The following is an 18,117-nucleotide window of genomic DNA, read 5'->3' on the forward strand; positions in this document are numbered from 1 at the left end:
AACGGTCACTTCGCTATTTCAGCGATTTCAGGTGGCCGCTCGCTCGTTTGCCACCTTATAATATAAAAAAAAACTTTTTGTCTTAGAAAAGCAGCTAAATATCTTACTACATATTTTAATGAAACTCTTTGTTTTTTTTTTTTTAATTAATTGAAAATATAAATCTGTTATTATTTATCGTTGTAAGATTGTTGATTGTTGTTATTAATTATTTGTTGCGTTTACTTTTAATTTAACATTTATAATTATTTTATTTTCTATGTCATTTTTTTTCTTCATATACTTGTATAATTAAAACCATTTGTAGACACATATTTTATCTATGATCCATATCTAGTGTTGGAAACCTATTTCTGAATTAAGACAGAAGAGCTAGGAATACTTTGTCTAGAATCTGGATGATGACTTTACTAGATATAGGTCTCGCCTTTTGACTTCTAGTGTTTAATATTAGATCACGAGATGGCTCAAATATAACTCTTTAATTTGTACTGACCTCGTAATGTAACAAACAGCCTAGGTACCAATAAGAAATAATTTTGTTAATGTGTTTATACCTCGTTGGTTGCAGGAAGTGGAGTCAAGGTGGTGAGATGAAGTGTTGCGGAGAGACGGGAGTGCGCGCCGCTAGAAGCGGGCGCGGCGGCGCAGCTTACTGCGCGCGAGTGGCGCGGCTACGGCGTGCGCTACTGCTGCTGGCCGCCGCCGCCTGCACAGCAGCCGCACTGCTCTACTGGCGCCAGCAGACCGACGGCAGCGCTACCCGCCCCCTGCACAACGTCTTCTCGTAAGCGAAATCTGACACAACGCGCGGGCCTATACCTATATGTCATTCTTGTATTGCGAGGCCACTAAACATAGTGTAAAGTGATAGAAAAGTAAAAGACCAGACTAATTTTATTTATAATAGGTTATAATACGTAAAAGTATAACTTTTATTTGCAGTGGTGCTGAGCCCGAATGGACCTGGCTGTGTCGCAACGAGCGCTGCGAGCGGCTACCCGCGGCGGAGATGTCCTCCTTGCAATCGCTACCCACCTGCAACATGCTGTGCGCCTCCACGCAGCTGTGGCCGCAGCCCACGGGGCCCGTCAGCCTGGCCACCGCAGCCGTGCCCGTCTCCGCGGCCGGCTTCGCGCTCGAGGTCATCGCCGCACCCACGCATGACGTCGCCGACCACCTCGAGGACGCCTTCAGTATCCTACGCGAGGACCTGCGCACCCTGGAGCGTCAGATCGGCGACACCAAGCGAGGCGACATCGGACCCGCGCACGAAGTCATCGTGCGGGTCTCGGTCAATGGCAGCCAAGACGTTCGTATGCGAATCGACACCGATGAGAGCTACAAGCTGTCGCTCCGGCCGGAGGGATCGACTCTCGTGGCCCACATTACGGCGCAATCCTTTTGCGGCGCACGCCACGGCTTCGAAACCCTCTCTCAGGTGGTCTGGCTCGACCCCTATGCCGGCTCTCTGCTCATTCTAGAAGCGGCCACGGTGGACGACGCCCCGCGCTTTCGCTATAGGGGACTTTTGCTGGACACCGCACGGAACTATTTCCCCGTAGGCGAGATCATGCGCACCATCGACGCCATGGCCGCCTGCAAGCTTAACACATTCCACTGGCACGTCAGCGACTCGCAATCGTTCCCTCTGCGGTTGAAAAGCGCGCCGCAGCTGGCGCAACATGGCGCGTACGGGCCCGGCGCCGTCTACACCACCGAGGAGGTGCAGGCGGTGGTGCGGCGCGCCAGGCTGCGTGGCATCCGCGTCCTGCTCGAGGTGGACGCTCCGGCGCACGTCGGCCGCGCCTGGGCCTGGGGCCCGCAGGCCGGCCTCGGCAATCTCGCGTTCTGCGTCGAGGTCGAGCCCTGGAGCGCGTACTGCGGCGAGCCGCCGTGCGGACAGCTCAACCCGCGCAATCCTCACGTCTACGAAATACTGGAGCGAATATACGCCGAGATCATCGAGCTGACCGGCGTCGATGACATTTTCCATTTGGGCGGCGACGAGGTCTCCGAGCGCTGCTGGTCGCAATACTTCAACGACACCGATCCTATGGATCTCTGGATGGATTTTACTCGCCGCGCGATGCGAGCGCTCGAGCGCGCGAACGGTGGTAAGGCGCCGGAGATGACGCTGCTGTGGTCGTCGCGCCTGACGCGCTCGCCTTACCTGGAGCGCCTGGACGTGAAGAAATACGGCATCCAGGTGTGGGGTGCGTCGCGGTGGCCGGAGTCCCGCGCGGTGCTGGACGCCGGTTTCCGCTCAGTGATATCGCACGTGGACGCGTGGTACCTGGACTGCGGCTTCGGCTCGTGGCGCGACAGCTCCGATGGCCACTGCGGCCCATACCGCTCCTGGCAGCAGATCTACGAGCACCGGCCCTGGGTGGAGGAGTCCAGCGGCGGGCCAGGTGTGGGGTTGACGGGGGAGAGCTGGCGCATCGAGGGCGGCGAGGCGTGCCAGTGGAGCGAGCAGCTGGCGGCGGGCGGGCTGGACGCGCGCGTTTGGCCGCGCGCCGCAGCGCTGGCGGAGCGGCTGTGGTCGGACCGCGCGGAGGGCGCCGCTGCCGACGTGTACCTGCGCCTGGACACGCAGCGCGCGCGGCTGCGGGCCCGCGGCGTGCGCCCCGCGCCGCTCTGGCCGCGCTGGTGCACCCACAATCCTCACGCCTGCCTCTAGCGACCCCACACAACACTACACACTTCTCTGTGTCACTGCCCTTATTGATGCTCTCGTTATTTCATCCTTACTATGAATTTAATTAGAGGATGAAAAACAATCTATGACGTTATGTTGAATGAAAATAATTCACAACAGATAAATACAATTAATGTTATGCCATCGTAAGTTGACATCTAGTACATTATAGTACTTCAATTAAGTTCGATACGTTGTGACGAGAATTAGTGCTAACATTTACTAATCTGCGAAAACTTTTTCGTGTTAAACAAAATTTAGGTTTAAATATTCAATATATGTGACATAAGGAGGACGACACTCCAATAATAAAGCGAGGAATAAGTATCGGATATTAAGCTTTCAAAGTGTCGATTTACGACATTCTTTTCGTAAATACTTAAACAAAAATTGGCACTTAGTACTTGCTTGACTTATTTGACCTATATATTTGGAACAGATATAATCTATAATTGTGTCTAGTTATTGCTTTCGACAGCTTTAGTGAACTCCTCAGAAATATATTTTGTTTACAACTTTTTATGACGACATTTGTAGCTTAATTTCCTGTACTGCAATTTTTGATCGATTTATGCAACTTGTATTCAAATTGCACTGAAATATATCGACTAGACATTTGTCATATTTTTGTGCAATCTTTTAAAAATATACATTGTTTCTATAGCAATAGTTCAAGCGATCATAAAAGTCCAATTTCTAAGTCCATATAAAATTGTTCTTGACAATCGAAACTAGTCTTTGTGCTTCTAGAAATTACCTCAAACATCACAAGAGCACTTTATTTATTTTAAGCTGTACACGCCTTAATGTAAAATTGAACTCTATGTCTTGTGTGTTACAGTCTAAAATCAATTGCGATATACTCAACGTGTACATATGCTGATACTTAGTTAATTTAAATGTTAAATATGAATTATAAGTAAATAAACAATTCATATAAATAAGTGTACAGTAGTCGTACATGGCGAATGTTAACGCGCGAGTCATTGCGCAGAATACAATGTTAGGTGTGTTGTAGGCGTAGTGGAATGCGTGCGCGCGCACATGTCTTGAGCCTCCAAGATATTTGAAAAGAACTATACTAGTATTAAGCGTACAATGTATTGATATATAAATCAAATTACATAAGACATTATCATATAGATATACAATATGCAATTTTTTTTTCATAAATCAATTTAAGACTATTATATATAAGGGTAATAATTGCTACAAATCCAATGCAATTATTAGATTTACATCACAAAAGGATTTGATTTAGTGATTTAAATTAGATAATAATTGTATAAATCGTTATTTTTTTATTTTATTTATTTGTAATCTTTAATATACAATATTTTATTAATTAATCGCTTTAAAATTGCCAATTAATGTTTCTATTTTATTATGTTAGTTTAAAAATGTATAATCAAAAAGCGAAATATAATAGACAAATAAATAATACTTTAATTTACAAATCTGTATGTGTATTTGAGTTATATATTTATATATTACGATAGTTTTTATATAACAATATGTTATAATAAATTAAATCATTCATTTTAGTGTTATCTTTTCACGCACTTTGTTAGTCCTCACTATGAAATTTTAATCGTATTTATGTAATAAATTAGTTGTAAGTTGACTACAAAATTGTGCATATTTTTTTGACTACAATTTAAAAATTTTATGAGATTTTTTTTTCTTTATATGATCGTTAATCGATTCAAGGTCATCACAATTAGATCTGTGTTTTATTAATATAATTTGTATATATAGTTAAAGTATTGTTAAATTATATTAAAATTATTTATTATTCTGTATCTGTAATGCGTTCATTTTTTACTATACAAAATGAACGTAACGCGTATCAAGTTAGATTTTTTTTTGTTTTTTATAAAGTACAGCTGAATGTTGCTTTTGTATATGTTTTTCGCCTCTGTCGCGTGAATTGAAACTAGAAATGGCTATTTACAATCAAATTTTTAAAAGCAATTAAAGTTTTTGTGTAAATAATACTTTTGTAGTTTTAATTTTACAATATGCAGTTCGTTATCTGGTATTATTTTTTTTTAAATATGCATTGTACTAACCGTAGACTTACACTGCCGAATTTATACAAAAACATTGTCATCTCTTTCATTCTCTATGAATTAAACTGAGATAACAATCTGTTCTAATATATATGTTTCGGTTGTGGAAATCTTTGTCAAAAAACTATTTTATGTGTAAAATTGCAATATTCACGGTTTAAAGCGTTTAAAGTTTGAATTTGTGTTATTGAAGTGATTAGACATGTTGTTAGTTTCTGTTGAGGTTGATGTGAACGGCGAGAAGCACAATTTTGTACATTTTGTAAGTAATGTTTGGTGCTAAAGTGATTTCGTGGTGTAATACATTATCAAATAAAAAATGAGATTTAATATGACTTTATTATTTACCCATAGAAATTAAACAATGAAATAAAGTGAAACTGAAATTTATTAAATAAATAGGTATAATTTAATTAACAATTAATAATACGGACAAGACGGTGGCGATGAATCGTTATTTTTTCCTGAAGAAATTACTCAATCTTCTACTGCGAGGGGTGCCCTGAAAGATATTCTAAATTAATATCTATCATCCACCAATATGCATAAAAATTCAAAATTTAAACAAATAAAATAAGATATAGGTAAACAGTTAAAATGTCTGATATTATAGACAGTCCTGTATTCAAAAAAACTGTCTATTTTTGGAAGGAAAATAAATAGACCACTTGATATGACTCCGTCTTTAGCAATCAGCACTAATAATAGTTAGAAATAGATTTTTATGAAATGATTTAACAAGTAACTAACGTCGACGGCGTCGCTCCTGTTGGAGGTGAAGAGGGCGCGCAGTCGCGAGGGCGTGGCCGTGCGTCGCCCAGCCTGCGCCCCGCCCCCCGCACCATGCGGCTCCGCCTCCACGCGCAGCGACTCTCGCAGCTCACAGTCCTGTCTCACATACATACTATTAATAACCGTTCTTGAACTAAAATAGTAGCGAATCTTTCTTTCGTCACTTATAAGAAAAAAATTAAGAACAAAATTCACAATATTAGCAGACGATAAAGTTCTGTCGCAGCACGTTCCTGTATGTTGTATTGTCAGCCTGGTACGTACCGTGGCGGAGAGGCGGCCGGCCTGCTTGCTGGGTGTGGGCGGGCCGGGCTTCTTGTACGCCGTGATGCCCACCTCCTTGCGCTGCTGACGCCCGCCGACTGTCGCGTTGGCGGGAACAGCCTGCATTTATAAATGTAATATGTATTTCTATTTTTTATTTTATCCTGAACTATACGCATAATCTATCATAATGAATACTTTAATATCGTCTTCGTGTGCCGCTACGAACTGCGTCTCAGCGGGGTACGAGCTCTTGAGATGCGGCAGGCAGAGCGAGTTGCGCCAGCGCAGCTCGGAGAGGCGGTGGACGGGGTCTCCGCGGCCGCGGGGCGTGGCCAGCTCGCTCGCCCGCCCCACCCCTCCGCCGCGCGCCGCCTCCCCCGGGGACCGCAGCTCCCGCAGGTACCGGTTGTCGAACACCTCGCCCTCCTCATCGGACATGTGCAAGCCGCGACCCTCTGTTAATTCACATAAAAATAAAACATCATGTGAATAAAAACACAAGTAAAGAGCGATAGGTAAATAACTAACTAAACACAAAGAATTTTTAAAAATACTAACCTTTTTTCTTGTTATTAATATTTACAGGAAGAGATCTCAAGGAATGCGTATCTGAAGCTCGGCTGCGATCCTCCGCGTGCGTCGCCGCACCGGACTGGAACACAATATAAGTTACAAATTCATCATCATCATTTAAAGTTAATTTAATTTTACTTTTAAAATCGTGTTTGACGCAAAATGTGTGAAATGTTTTACCGAAGGCATCTGCTGCAGGGACATGAGTGAGGGTGCGCGCAGGGCGCGGGGGCGGTCCTCGTCGCGCTCGACCAGGCGCTCGCCAAGCCGCCACATCTCGCTGGTGAGGCCGCGGATGTGCTCCTCGTACGCGCCGCTGGTCTCCGCGAGGCGCGCTCGCGTTGCCGACAACTCGCGCTCCAGCGCCTCCACCTCGCGCCGCTGCCGCTCCTTGAACACCTCGATCTCTTGGCTGTACAACTCTTTCTGAAAACAAACCACACATATATCAATCGAAACGATACAATGCGCAGGGAAACGAAGCGGGACAAAGACAACGTGCTACAATCATGCTGCATGCATTAAAACGAAATTCGTTACCTCGTCTTACACCTCGATATTCTGAAATATGTTTTACTATATTTAGCGTGAAATTCGCAACTACACTACCACACCTATGTTTTAATGAACACTCCGATAAGTTTAAACTGAAAAATATTGAGATTAAAAAAAAATAAAACAAAAAGTACCCATTAAAACATAACTTTATTCAATAAATAAATTGACTTTACAAGTCAACGAGTCGATAAAAACAAAAAGCCCAGCACTCAGTGATCCATGAGCAGATAGAACCACCACACCACCTGATATATTAATATCAACGACAGTATGGGGAGGGTACTGACCATTTTCGCCTTCATCCGAGTCAGCTTGTCCTCGTACTCTGCGCGCACCTCCGCCACCGTGCCCCCGCCCCCCACCGCGCGCCGCCCCCCGGCCCCACCGTCGCCCTTCAACGCGCGGGCCACCTCCTCCAAGACCTTCTGGAAGGAGTTCTCCAGCTCGTCTATTTGCGCCTCGAGCGCGGCGCTCTGGAAGGAGGCGGAGGCGAGAGAGGCGCGGTCGAGGTCGCTCATGAAGGCCTGCTTCATCTTCTCCGAGGAGAAGGCGCGCGCGACGCAGCGCTCCACCCAGCGCTCCAGGTTGAGGGCGCACTCCACCAGGTCCTGCATCACGGCCGCGTACGTGCGCTCCAGCTTGCACCTCGCCTCCTCGCACAGCCGCTCCTCCACCTTCAGTATCTCTCGCCTCACCGTCCTTTGCAGGAGAATGACCCTGCTTAGCTTTTGCGAATACATCTCCTTGTAGGAATTGAACGTCTTCACGCTGACGGAAAGCTCGGTGAGGAACTTCTTTATGTTGATAACGTCGGACTCGTTTATCCTGTTGACCTCGAGCAGTCTGTCCCGCTCCTTCTGCAGCGCGGCGCGCTTCTCTGCGCAGCGGCGCAGGTGCCTGTCGGTCGTCTCCAGGAAGTTCTCGAGGTCCTCCATGGTGATGGAGCCCGAGTTCAAGCTGCGCTTGAGGTCGCCGTTGGTCGCGTTGCCGTAGTTCGTCAACTCTTTTAGCACCGTATCGGATTTAATTTCTGCGATCCTCTTTTGTATGATCTCCTGGTACCTGGCGGACACTTTGATTATCTGCGAGGCGCGATTCTCCGTGAGGCTCATCTTGGTGATCTGCCTCTTCAGATCCATAATTTCCTCATTCTTTTGGTGCACGATTTTCTTGAGCTGAAGCGAGAGTTGCTGGCAGTTCTCTCTGCTCGACTCCAGCTCCTTGTTCTTGTCCAGCACTTCGCTTTCCGACTCGGCCATCATCGACTTCAAGTAAGTTATATCACTATTAAGATTACTAATTGTTCTATTTTTGTCATTCAGTATTCTCTCTAGATCTGAAATGATTTTGTTCTTCTCTGTGTTGGAATGAGTGTCGGATGATGAGCTATGTACCTGTGTGTCGGGGTGAGGCTGGAGCGCGGGGCCACGCGCCTCTACCTCATCACACTTTCCAATTCTGTCGACGTCACCTGTCATTATTAACGGAAATTAATAAAAATATTTCAAAATATCATCTAAAAGTTGCACTTAACACTGATGTTACTTACTTGTATCAATTTCCCAATTCCTATCGACACCATCTTTCAACTTGCTCAATTTCTTCTCCAATTCACTGATATCGTATTGATGTAACTGCACTTGTTTTTGATATTCACAATTAAGTATTTTTTCTTTGGCTAATTCTTGATTAATTTTTAAAATAACATCGTCCTTTTCCTCTAAATTCTTTGTCAACATTTCGTTCTTCTGTTTCAAATCAGTTTCATGTACTTTGGCTTCAGATGTCACAATCTTAATTTCCTCTTTTAATGCATTTATTTCTGTTCGTCGTTGTTCTAATACTTGTTCTATTTTTATAATATATTCTTGTAGAACTCTACATTTGTCGTCAATATCTAAATTATCAATATTTTCTTTGAACAGATCATTTTGTTTCATTACTTTTTGAATTACCTTTTCCAAATTTGTAATCTCTGAAAAGCATATTTTAAATTTATTTTTTATTTATTTACTAGCTGTCGCCCGCAAGTCCGTCCGCAAGAAATTATAAAAATACATTATTAGTCATAACAACATAAAGTAGTCAATGTGTTCTATATGTATACCAGTTTTCATAGAGATCCGTTCAGCCGTTCTAGAGATAACTTCAAACAAACATAGTAACAGTGGTAGAGCCCGCTTTAACATCTTCGCACGAATTGTCCCGGCTCGCCCGGTGAAATACCACGACCACACAGAAGACAGGCGTGAAGTAGAAGCAATTCCGCGTTTCGTCTGATAAGTGTGCGTCCCGGAGGCCTAATTTAGTCCTCTTTCACTTCCCACCCTTTTCTTTATAAGGAAAGGATGGAAAGTGGAAGTGGACTTTACGGATGAGAGGATGCATGGAAAGGGAAAATATTTTCTTTCTGTGCATCCTCTCCTCCGTCGATTAAAGGTAGGCAAGGCATATGCAATTGCGTATGTCTATGGGCAACGGTCACTTCGCTATTTCAGCGATTTCAGGTGGCCGCTCGCTCGTTTGCCAACTTATGATATAAAAAAAACATCCATCCATCTAAACATTCGCATATATAATTCATACATAAAATGTTCACTTACCTGTTTCATAAGTAACTACAGTGCTTTTCAATTGCACATTATCTTTTTTAATTAGAGTCAATTCATTTTGTAGAACGTCAAAATCTTTTTGTACTTCATTTAATTTTACAATATTTTTATTATTCTCTTGAATAAGTAAATTATTGTCGCTTAAAATTTTATCTTTTTCATTTTTAATGTCATTAATTTCTTTTTTTAATTCCGTTATTTCATTATTATAAGTAAATAGTTTGTTATTAAGTTCATTTGATTGTTGGAGTGTCAGTTCCAGATGTTTAGCTAATTGTTCATTGTTCGTGATTTGCGTTTGTAGTTCATCTTGTAGAGAATTCTTTTCATCTTTAAATTCAACTTCTAAAGCGTCCATTTTAATTTTCCATTCATTATTCTCGTTTCTCAATAATTCACATTCTAGAACAAAGAAAATTTTAAAAAGGTTGTAACCAAAAATTTACAAGAAAATAAAGTTTTACGGCAAAAAAAAATATATATACCTTCATCTTTTCTCTTAAGAATTTCTGTAAAATGCAATTTTTCGTTTTGTGCAACTTCTCTATTCTCAGTTTCAGCCATATTCAACCTTTGTTTAAGTTCTAAGACTCTAATTTCTTTACTTTGCAGTTCTTGTTCACATCTTGACATTGTCGCTCTTTCTTCTTTTAAATCTTGTATTAATTTATGTATTTTCATCTCTTTTTCTTCATATTGTTCAAGTAATGTTTTATTATTTTCTTGTAATTCAGTTTCACGTTGTTTTGCGTCAGATATACATATTTCTAGTTGTTTTTTTAATTCATTTATTTCAGCGTTTCTTTTATCAAGATTTAATTCGGCTTGCGTAAGATTTTCTTCCAAAACTTGGCATTTATTCGTAAGAGTCACTTTCTCCGCGTCGTTATCTTGAGACAGTTTATCATTTTGTTCAGATTTCTCTTTCATTAGTTCCTTTAAGTTTGTTATAACTATAAAAAGAAAGCAGAGGGTAAATTTTTGCTAGAGTATCATGAAAAAAAATATAATAGTATGTAGAAACAAAAATGACAATATTATAAGAAAATTCTTACCCGTTTTATCTTCATCGACTAATTTCGTCAATCGTAAATTTTCTTCTTTCAATGTTGGTATCACTTCATTTTCTAATATAAGCTTTTCATTTTCAATATCGGCTATTTTTAACAAAATCAAATTTTTCTCTTCAATCAGATCACCTTTTTCAATTTCCAGCTTTTCTAATTCCTGTTTTAATTGCGTGTTTAAGTCATTATAAGTATTCATACAGGACTTAGTTCTTTCTAGTTCATTAATCATTTCAGTTTTTTCTTCATCAAGTATCACTAAATTGTGTTTCAATTCATCAAAGTTAGTTTTCAATTTAATTAAGTTTGATTCTAAGTTACTTCTTCCATCAAGTAACTCTTGTTTCTCACTTTCCAATTTTTTATTATCACTGATCAAATTATCTTTGTCTTTTTCTAATTCAACCAACAATGCTTTGTACAAACACTTCTCTTTTTCTAGAGTGGCTTTTTCGTTATTATATACCTTTAATTCTTCTTCTAAATTATTAACTTTAAATGATTTTTCTTTTAACTCTTCGCTTAATTCTTCTTTTTTAGTGTTCAGTTCTTCTATTGTGTTCTTTAATCTTTCCTTTTCTATCTTTATATTGCCATCTATTAGATCTCTTTTACATTTCCATTCGTTATTTGCATCCCGCAAAATAGAAATTTCTACAAATTAAAAAAATCATTAAGCACTTATAAAATATACTAGCTATCGCCCGAGACTCCGTCCCCGCTGAATTGAAAAAAAAAATTAATGAGTAGCCTTCGAGAGCATCCAGACTACGTTCGTACGTATCCCAAATTTAATCGTTATCCATCCATCCACCCAAACATTCGCATTTACAATATAAGTAAGATAGTAAGATTGGACTACAGTGACAAGAAAATTTTAAATATATTACCTTTTTCTCTCTCTGCAACCAAGGAAGATAACAAAGTATATTTCTTGTTCAGTTCACTAATACATGTCTCTTTTAATACAACTTCGTTTTGCAACAAACTGTTTGCATCTTCTAGACTTTGACACTTGTTTTGATAATCTTTTTCTGCTTTATCGTATTTCATATTTATATCTTTTAAATTGTTTTCCAATTTACCTATTTCTTTTAGACTACTTTCAAGTTTACCTTTTAAAGTAAATATATCCCCGTTCAATGATTGTATTTGTAATTCCTGATTTTCTATAATTTTATTAGATTTAGCTTTAATATCTTTGAATGTTTTTTCAGCATCACTCAATTTGGTCATAAGTTTTGATATTTCTATACCGAAATTATTTTCAATCTCCATAAAACGTAACATTTTTTCCTGTAATTTTTGCTCCAAATCGTGAATAGCTACAATAAAAAAAAATATTTAAGAAAATATTACCATGTAACTTTTTTTCATATTGAATATTTTTTTAATTCAAGGAATATTTGGAGGAAATATTTGAAACTTACTTGCGCCTTTCTCTTCCATTTTTCTTGACAATGATTCACGTTCCGACTCTAATTCCAAAATAATATTAGTTTTTTCATTAACAATTGTAATCAAGTTGTTCTTTTCATCATTTAATAACATTATAGTTTTATGAAGGTCTTCTTTCTCGGCGTTAACAGATTTTAAGTCAACATTAATTGAGGCAATTATTTCAGTATTTTTATTTATTTCATCTTGTAAACATTTATTAAGATGGCGTAGTTCATTTTCGCATCTTTGTATTATTTTGTCTTTCTCCTGACTGTCAATAGTTAGTTGTTCAATTTTTTCATTAAGTTTGTTATAATCTTGTTTATGTTCTGTATTTATTTCTTTTTCTTTTTGTAAAAGTAATTCAGTTTCTTTGATAATTGCATCTTTTTCTTGTGTCATTATCTTAATGGAGTCCATGAGGTTTTGTTCTTTCGTATAAGCATTAGTCAAATCTTGGTTGAGTAAAGCAATTTTTTCTGTATATTTAGAGATCTCGGTTTGAGAATAATTATTTAAATTAGTCAATTTAATTTCATATTCTTTTAATAAATTATCTTTTATTGTCAATTCATTGGATATTTTTACTAAGTCTCGTTTAATGTTTTCATCATCCTGTTTCAATTTATTGTACATTTCTTTTTCCTTACGCAAAATTTCTTTCTTTTCTGTGATGATTTCATTTTTCTCATCTGTTAGTGATTTTATCGTGTCTTGAAGGCTTTGCTTTTCTGCGTTTACTTTAGCCAAATCTTTATTGAGTGAATTAATAGCTTCATTACCTTTTGTAATTTTATTCTGAAAAGACGTATTTAAATCTTGTATTAATTTATCTTTTAAGATTAATTCACTGGATAGTTTTTCCAAATTATTTTTTAGACTATCATACTCCTTTTTAAGTACTTCGTGTGTTTCTTTTTCTTTATGCAAAAGTAAATCTTTATCTTTTATAATTTTATCTTTTTCATTCTTCAATGATTCCACGAATTTTTGCAAATTATTATATTCCTTTTTAAGTACATGATATGTCTCTTTTTCTTTATGAATAAGTAAATCCGTATCTTTCATAAATTTATCTTTTTCAATCTTTAATGATTCGATGAAAGTTTGCAAACTTTGACACTCCATTTTGAGTTCTTCGTGTGTTTCTTTTTCTTTGTGTAATAGTAAATCTTTTTCTTTTATAGTTTTATCTTTTTCATTCTTTAATGATTCGATGAATGTTTGCAAATTCTCATACTCTTTTTTAAGTACTGCTTGAGTTTCCTTTTCTTTGTGTAAAAGTAAATCCTTATCATTTATAATCTTATCCTTTTCATTCTTTAATGATTCCACGAATTTTTGTAAATTATCATACTCGTCTTTAAGTACGCCATGTGTCTCCTTTTCTTTGTGTAAAAGTATATCCTTTTCTTTTATAATTTTATCTTTGTCAATCTTAAATGATTCAATGAAAGTTTGCAAACTTTGACACTCCTTTTTGAGTACTTCCTGTGTTTCTTTTTCTTTATGCAAAAGTAAATCTTTTTCTTTTATAATTTTATCGTTTTCATTCTTTAATGATTCAACATAATTTTGCAGACTATCAGACTCCTTTTTAAGTACTTCATGTGTTTCTTTTTCCTTATTTAGAAGTAAATCTTTTTTATTTATAATTTCATCTTTTTCACTCTTTAATGATTCGACGAAAATTTGTAAATTCTCATACTCTTTTTTAAGTACTGCTCGATTTTTTGTTTCTTCTTGTAAAAGTAACTCCTTTTCTTTTATAATATTATCTTTCTCGTTCTTTAATGATTCAATTGATGTTTGCAAACTTATCTTTTCTTCATTGACATTTGCCAATTCTGTATAAAGTGTTTTAATTTTTTCACTATTTTTTGTGATTTCTTCCTGCAACGATTTATTCAATTTTTCGTATTCTTCTATTATTTGACTCTTTTGTAAAAGTTCTTTTGAAACTTTTTCAATATCAACCTTAACCTCGTCAAAGTCTTGTTTTAAATTCAAATATTTCTCTCGTTCTTCTTGTAGACACAAATCCTTCGTTTTGATAATTTCTTCTTTATCTTGCATTTTTGTGACAGTTTCTGCCAATTCAGTGTTTAGTTTTGTGTTTGTATTTGATAACTTTGTAATAACACCTTGTGTCTTTTCTAGCTCATGTTGTAATCCTATTTTAAAGTCGATTTCATTTTGTAATTGAGTTTGAAGTGATTTGACCATGGCGCACATTTCGTCAACTTTGCATTGAATTTTATCTTTCTCTTCACTATGCAACTGTCTCAAATTATCTAGTTCTTTGCGCATTTTTTCAGCACTGACTTGTCTATTTTGAACATCATCAAGTAAAGACTGCTTCGTTTCTTCTAAAATTCGACATTCTTCTTTCAAATTAGCTGCAGATGTTTTAAAAGTATCAAGATCCTTGTTCAAATTGTCAATGGAAACATCACGTTTTTGTATTTCTTGTATTAATTTTGTAATCTCTAAACATTTCTCCTGTAGATCTTTTTCTATTTTGATTTTTTGTCCGTTTAAAACAGCAAAATCATTTGTAAGTTCGTTAATTTTAGCATTATTTAATTCCTTCTCTTTGCGAAGTTCCAAACTTAATTGTTCAATAATTTCACTTTTCTGTAAAATCTTATTTTGTAACTCCACCAACTCATTATTTCTATTTAATACTTTTTCTTTTAATTTCATAACACGATTTTCATAATCATCTCTCATATTATTTCTAGAAGTTTTTTCAGCGTCTAATGCATCTTTTAATTCCTTTATTTGATTATCTGACTTTTTAGCTTGATCTGACAAACTTTGAATAAGAGACATTTTCTCATCCTGTAATGTTTTAACATCATGGGAATGTTTCTCATTAATCATTTTGCATTGCTCACTTTGAGACTTAAGTTTTTGTTCTAATTCGTTCACAACATTGTTTAATTTTGTAATTTCGTTATCCAAAAAGCATTTTAAATTATTTTTATCTTCAATTTCTTCATTAATACGATGTTTAAGGCCGAAAATTTCATTTTCTTTATCCGAAATTATCTTCTTGAATGTATTAACATTTTGTTGCTGTTCATTACATTCATCCTACAAATTAAAACATAATTTTAACTCCATAATGAAATTTGATTAATTCAAAATAAAAAGATATAAAAAAAATACCTGTAACATTTGAATTTGTTGTTTTAGTGCTTCAATTTTTGCTCTTTCTTCACCTAACTGGACTTCCACTACATTAGCACAGACTTCGTTACAGACGGCTGTAAGCAGAAAATTTATTTTTTAAATACAAATAAAACACGAAACAGAATACGGTGTGGTCTAAGATCTAATGTATTATCACATGGAAACAAAATATTCTCATATGAAAGTAACCTCGCTACTTGGTGGTAGTAAAAGTGTTAATAATAACTCTTACAGAAACTCCGTTGTAAAGACTGTACACTTGTGTCAGGATCATCACACTCCAGCATACTGGCGTCAAATCCGTTGCGTTGGTTGTGCTGCCGAAGCTCAGTCACCAGTTCTCGGAGGCTCTGACTTAGTCGCCTCTCGTTCTCCAACTCCTCGGCCAGCTGAGTGGCTTGAGAGCTCTCTTGTTGATTTAATACTATCAATCTATCGCATTCACACTTCAAGTTGTCCAACTGAAAAATTTATGGCAAACATTAATTAAACTAAAAAAAATAATAAACAAATTTCCATTTTGATCCAAAGCCAAAATAAAGTAAGTAAATTGAGTGATTTTAACTTAATATATTTTTTGCAAGTTAAAGAGACTTAGACTGTGGATTGGAACAAGATGTTATTTATATATTCATGTTACAAGATACCTTTGTTTTCAATGTGTCTCTCTCATGTTTGACCTCATCCAGTTCTTCCTGCACATCCACAAGGCGCTGTTCCATCTGTTGCAGTTGTTTGGTCAGCTTACTAATCTCACTGTTGTCTGTCTCCCCGCCGCGCGCCTCGGCCTCCTGACCGCAACACAGCGAAATCTTTGCCTTCAGATTCACTATATCTATCTTGTATTGTTCTTTGTCTTTTACTAAAAAAAAAACATACTATTAAGGATTTTAGTCTTCTACAATACACAACTACAACTCTCCTTTTGAGAAGGGCAGACCCAAAACAAGGGACAATGGAATGGAAAAAGATGGGTGACTGCCAAAACCTCTAGTACAAGATATTAACTATACAACAAATTGCAGGAGTTTAAAAAGGAAAGTTTAGACTGTGATAATGTCCCATGAAAATTTTAATTATTATTTTACTATTTAATATTACCTAACTTCTCCAACTTTAAATTGGTCCTGGAGAGCTCATCTTGCAAGTAATTCCTGTCGAAACGCTCCGCATCGAGTGCTGCCTGCAGGCGGCGCACCTCGCCGTGTAGCGAGCGTAGCGCTGGCGGAGTCTCCGCCACCAGGGAGCGCCCGCACCCCTCGCCAGTCGACATATCGGGACCACAGGCGTCTGTAAACCAAGTGTTATGACGGATTTAATTTTTCATTTTAATGTATTTTTAATAGCATCATAGTTTCCATACAGTGTAGATTACATTAGAAACAATTTTGTAAACAATAACACAAATTGGCCAAAGATATAAATTTAAACAATGAGACTTATAAAGAAGATGGATATTATTTGTTTATTTACAGTTAATAAATGTCACTTGTAAACTGTAGCCTTGTTTGAAATCCATTTCTAGAGAAACATTGTCATATCAGCTTGTTTATTTTAAGCCAATTATATTGTCAACATAATCGTGTAAAAGCAGTGTTGTATTTAAGAAGCTCTATCAATGCAACTACACTTTGCACTCGTACAAAGGTGATGAAAAATAAGAGTTTAAAGTAATTAAACATTATCATAAAATACTTGCGTAACATACAAAGCTTTTGTAAATTAATATTATACAATTAAGATTCAAATAAACCCAAAAGAACTACCAAACTAATAAAAATAAGATAAATCAATACTGTACTGAAAAATGTTTAATACAAGACTGCAGTACTAATTCAAATTAACTTATTAATTTATTATATCTGCGCAGATAACATTAACATCCCAAATTTAAAAAATTGTAACAGCAGCATCAATTATCAAAACACATTTAAAAAATGTAATTAAAAAAAATATTTAAAAAAAATCTTTTTTTTATTTTACAAAAATGTTATTTTCTATATTAAAATGAAGAACAAGGGGGTAAAAATAAATTATTTAACAAACCTTTAAAAGTAAACCTTTGCTAATTCAGGAAACAGATGCTTGCTAAACTTTCCCTTTAAACATGCCAGCTGCTCTTGAACAGCTGGGACATTTGCTTGTGTGAAAAAAATCACCCCTCTGTTAACTTGTGTTGTTAATAAAAACTAGGAGTTTACAACATACTAAATGCTTAGTCATTTAACAGAGTTTTATATTAGTTATTTAGTTCTGTAATTGCTATTTGAACTCTACATAATTTTTAATAAATACATTTTTGCTATAAGAAAACTAACTAAAACTTACTAAACTGTTAAAAGGTGCTTAAAACTTTTAATCTATTAAGAAACTCAATTAAGCACTGACCTGTTATAGCAGCAACTACTTCGAGAGGTGAAATCTTCGAACAATCCATTAAAGTTTTGCTAAATTTTAATATAACTTCTTGGTCGCTCGCACTAAGTTTGCTGCACATGGCGCTTTTTATGTTTACATCTTTCGAGTTTACGCAAACGAAGAAAAGCAAAAGAGAAGCTGCTATGAATATATCGTCTTCGGTTACAGCTTGAAGTGTACCATTTTCGAACATGAATCCAGGAAACTTTTCAGCAATAAATTCTTCTAATGTCTGTCCACTAAAAATTGATGATTTCGACTCGTCCAAATTAAAGTTTTGACGAAGGTGATTTATAATATTAAGTAGCAACTCTTGGTTAACTTGTGGTTCATGTTTGTTATTGTTATCATAAAAGTAACAGTTTATCTGAAATTAAGAAATAGTATTAAAAATCGTTATAAAAAGGCGTAAACTCATA

The 18,117-nt window shown here is 37.0% G+C and overlaps 3 protein-coding genes across 4 annotated transcripts in view; 1 reads left to right on the forward strand and 2 right to left on the reverse strand.

Moving 5' to 3' along the window:
* FDL (fused lobes) overlaps positions 1-3,946 on the forward strand; it is a 69,630-nt gene extending 65,684 nt beyond the window's left edge. For both annotated transcript variants that reach the window (XM_013307580.1, XM_013307581.1), the window contains 2 exons: positions 572-787; positions 946-3,946. In XM_013307580.1, the coding sequence (XP_013163034.1) occupies positions 594-787; positions 946-2,683 (1,932 nt within the window). In that variant the 5' untranslated portion in view covers positions 572-593 and the 3' untranslated portion in view covers positions 2,684-3,946. The remainder of the gene's footprint in view (positions 1-571; positions 788-945) is intronic.
* Positions 3,947-5,172: 1,226 nt separating this feature from the next.
* LOC106114451 (interaptin-like) lies at positions 5,173-11,295 on the reverse strand. The gene is made up of 11 exons (XM_013307678.1): positions 10,631-11,295; positions 10,061-10,528; positions 9,567-9,977; positions 8,513-8,938; positions 7,251-8,434; positions 6,586-6,831; positions 6,391-6,484; positions 6,028-6,287; positions 5,830-5,949; positions 5,524-5,661; positions 5,173-5,275 (listed from the first exon to the last, which is right to left on the reverse strand). Exons 1-11 carry the CDS (start codon positions 10,872-10,874, stop codon positions 5,228-5,230), a joined length of 3,639 nt encoding a protein of 1,212 aa, XP_013163132.1. The 5' UTR covers positions 10,875-11,295; the 3' UTR covers positions 5,173-5,227.
* Positions 11,296-11,500: 205 nt separating this feature from the next.
* LOC106113975 (interaptin-like) lies at positions 11,501-18,066 on the reverse strand. The gene is made up of 8 exons (XM_013307034.1): positions 17,669-18,066; positions 16,382-16,570; positions 15,928-16,142; positions 15,513-15,741; positions 15,257-15,354; positions 12,733-15,181; positions 12,073-12,561; positions 11,501-11,967 (listed from the first exon to the last, which is right to left on the reverse strand). The coding sequence occupies exons 1-8, from the start codon at positions 17,889-17,891 to the stop codon at positions 11,501-11,503; spliced, it is 4,359 nt and encodes a 1,452-aa protein (XP_013162488.1). The 5' UTR covers positions 17,892-18,066.
* Between the last annotated feature and the right edge of the window lie 51 nt (positions 18,067-18,117).

The sequence above is a fragment of the Papilio xuthus genome, unplaced genomic scaffold, assembly GCF_000836235.2.
Source record: "Papilio xuthus unplaced genomic scaffold, Pxut_1.1 DF828142.1, whole genome shotgun sequence".
Classification (NCBI taxonomy): domain Eukaryota; kingdom Metazoa; phylum Arthropoda; class Insecta; order Lepidoptera; family Papilionidae; genus Papilio; species Papilio xuthus.

What these genes read in the sequence shown, in the direction of transcription:
- LOC106114451 (XM_013307678.1), bottom strand. Translation starts at nt 10,874, where the DNA reads ATGATTAATGAACTAGAAAGAACTAAGTCCTGTATGAATACTTATAAT. An exon ending in TGTAGTTACTTATGAAACAG is followed by an intron (nt 8,939 to 9,566) that starts GTAAGTGAACAT and finishes TATGCTTTTCAG; the next exon opens with AGATTACAAATTTGGAAAAG. An exon ending in CACACGAAGACGATATTAAA is followed by an intron (nt 5,950 to 6,027) that starts GTATTCATTATG and finishes TTATAAATGCAG; the next exon opens with GCTGTTCCCGCCAACGCGAC.
- LOC106113975 (XM_013307034.1), bottom strand. Translation starts at nt 17,891, where the DNA reads ATGTTCGAAAATGGTACACTTCAAGCTGTAACCGAAGACGATATATTC. An exon ending in GTCTTTACAACGGAGTTTCT is followed by an intron (nt 15,355 to 15,512) that starts GTAAGAGTTATT and finishes TTCTGCTTACAG; the next exon opens with CCGTCTGTAACGAAGTCTGT. An exon ending in AACAAATTCAAATGTTACAG is followed by an intron (nt 15,182 to 15,256) that starts GTATTTTTTTTA and finishes TTTAATTTGTAG; the next exon opens with GATGAATGTAATGAACAGCA.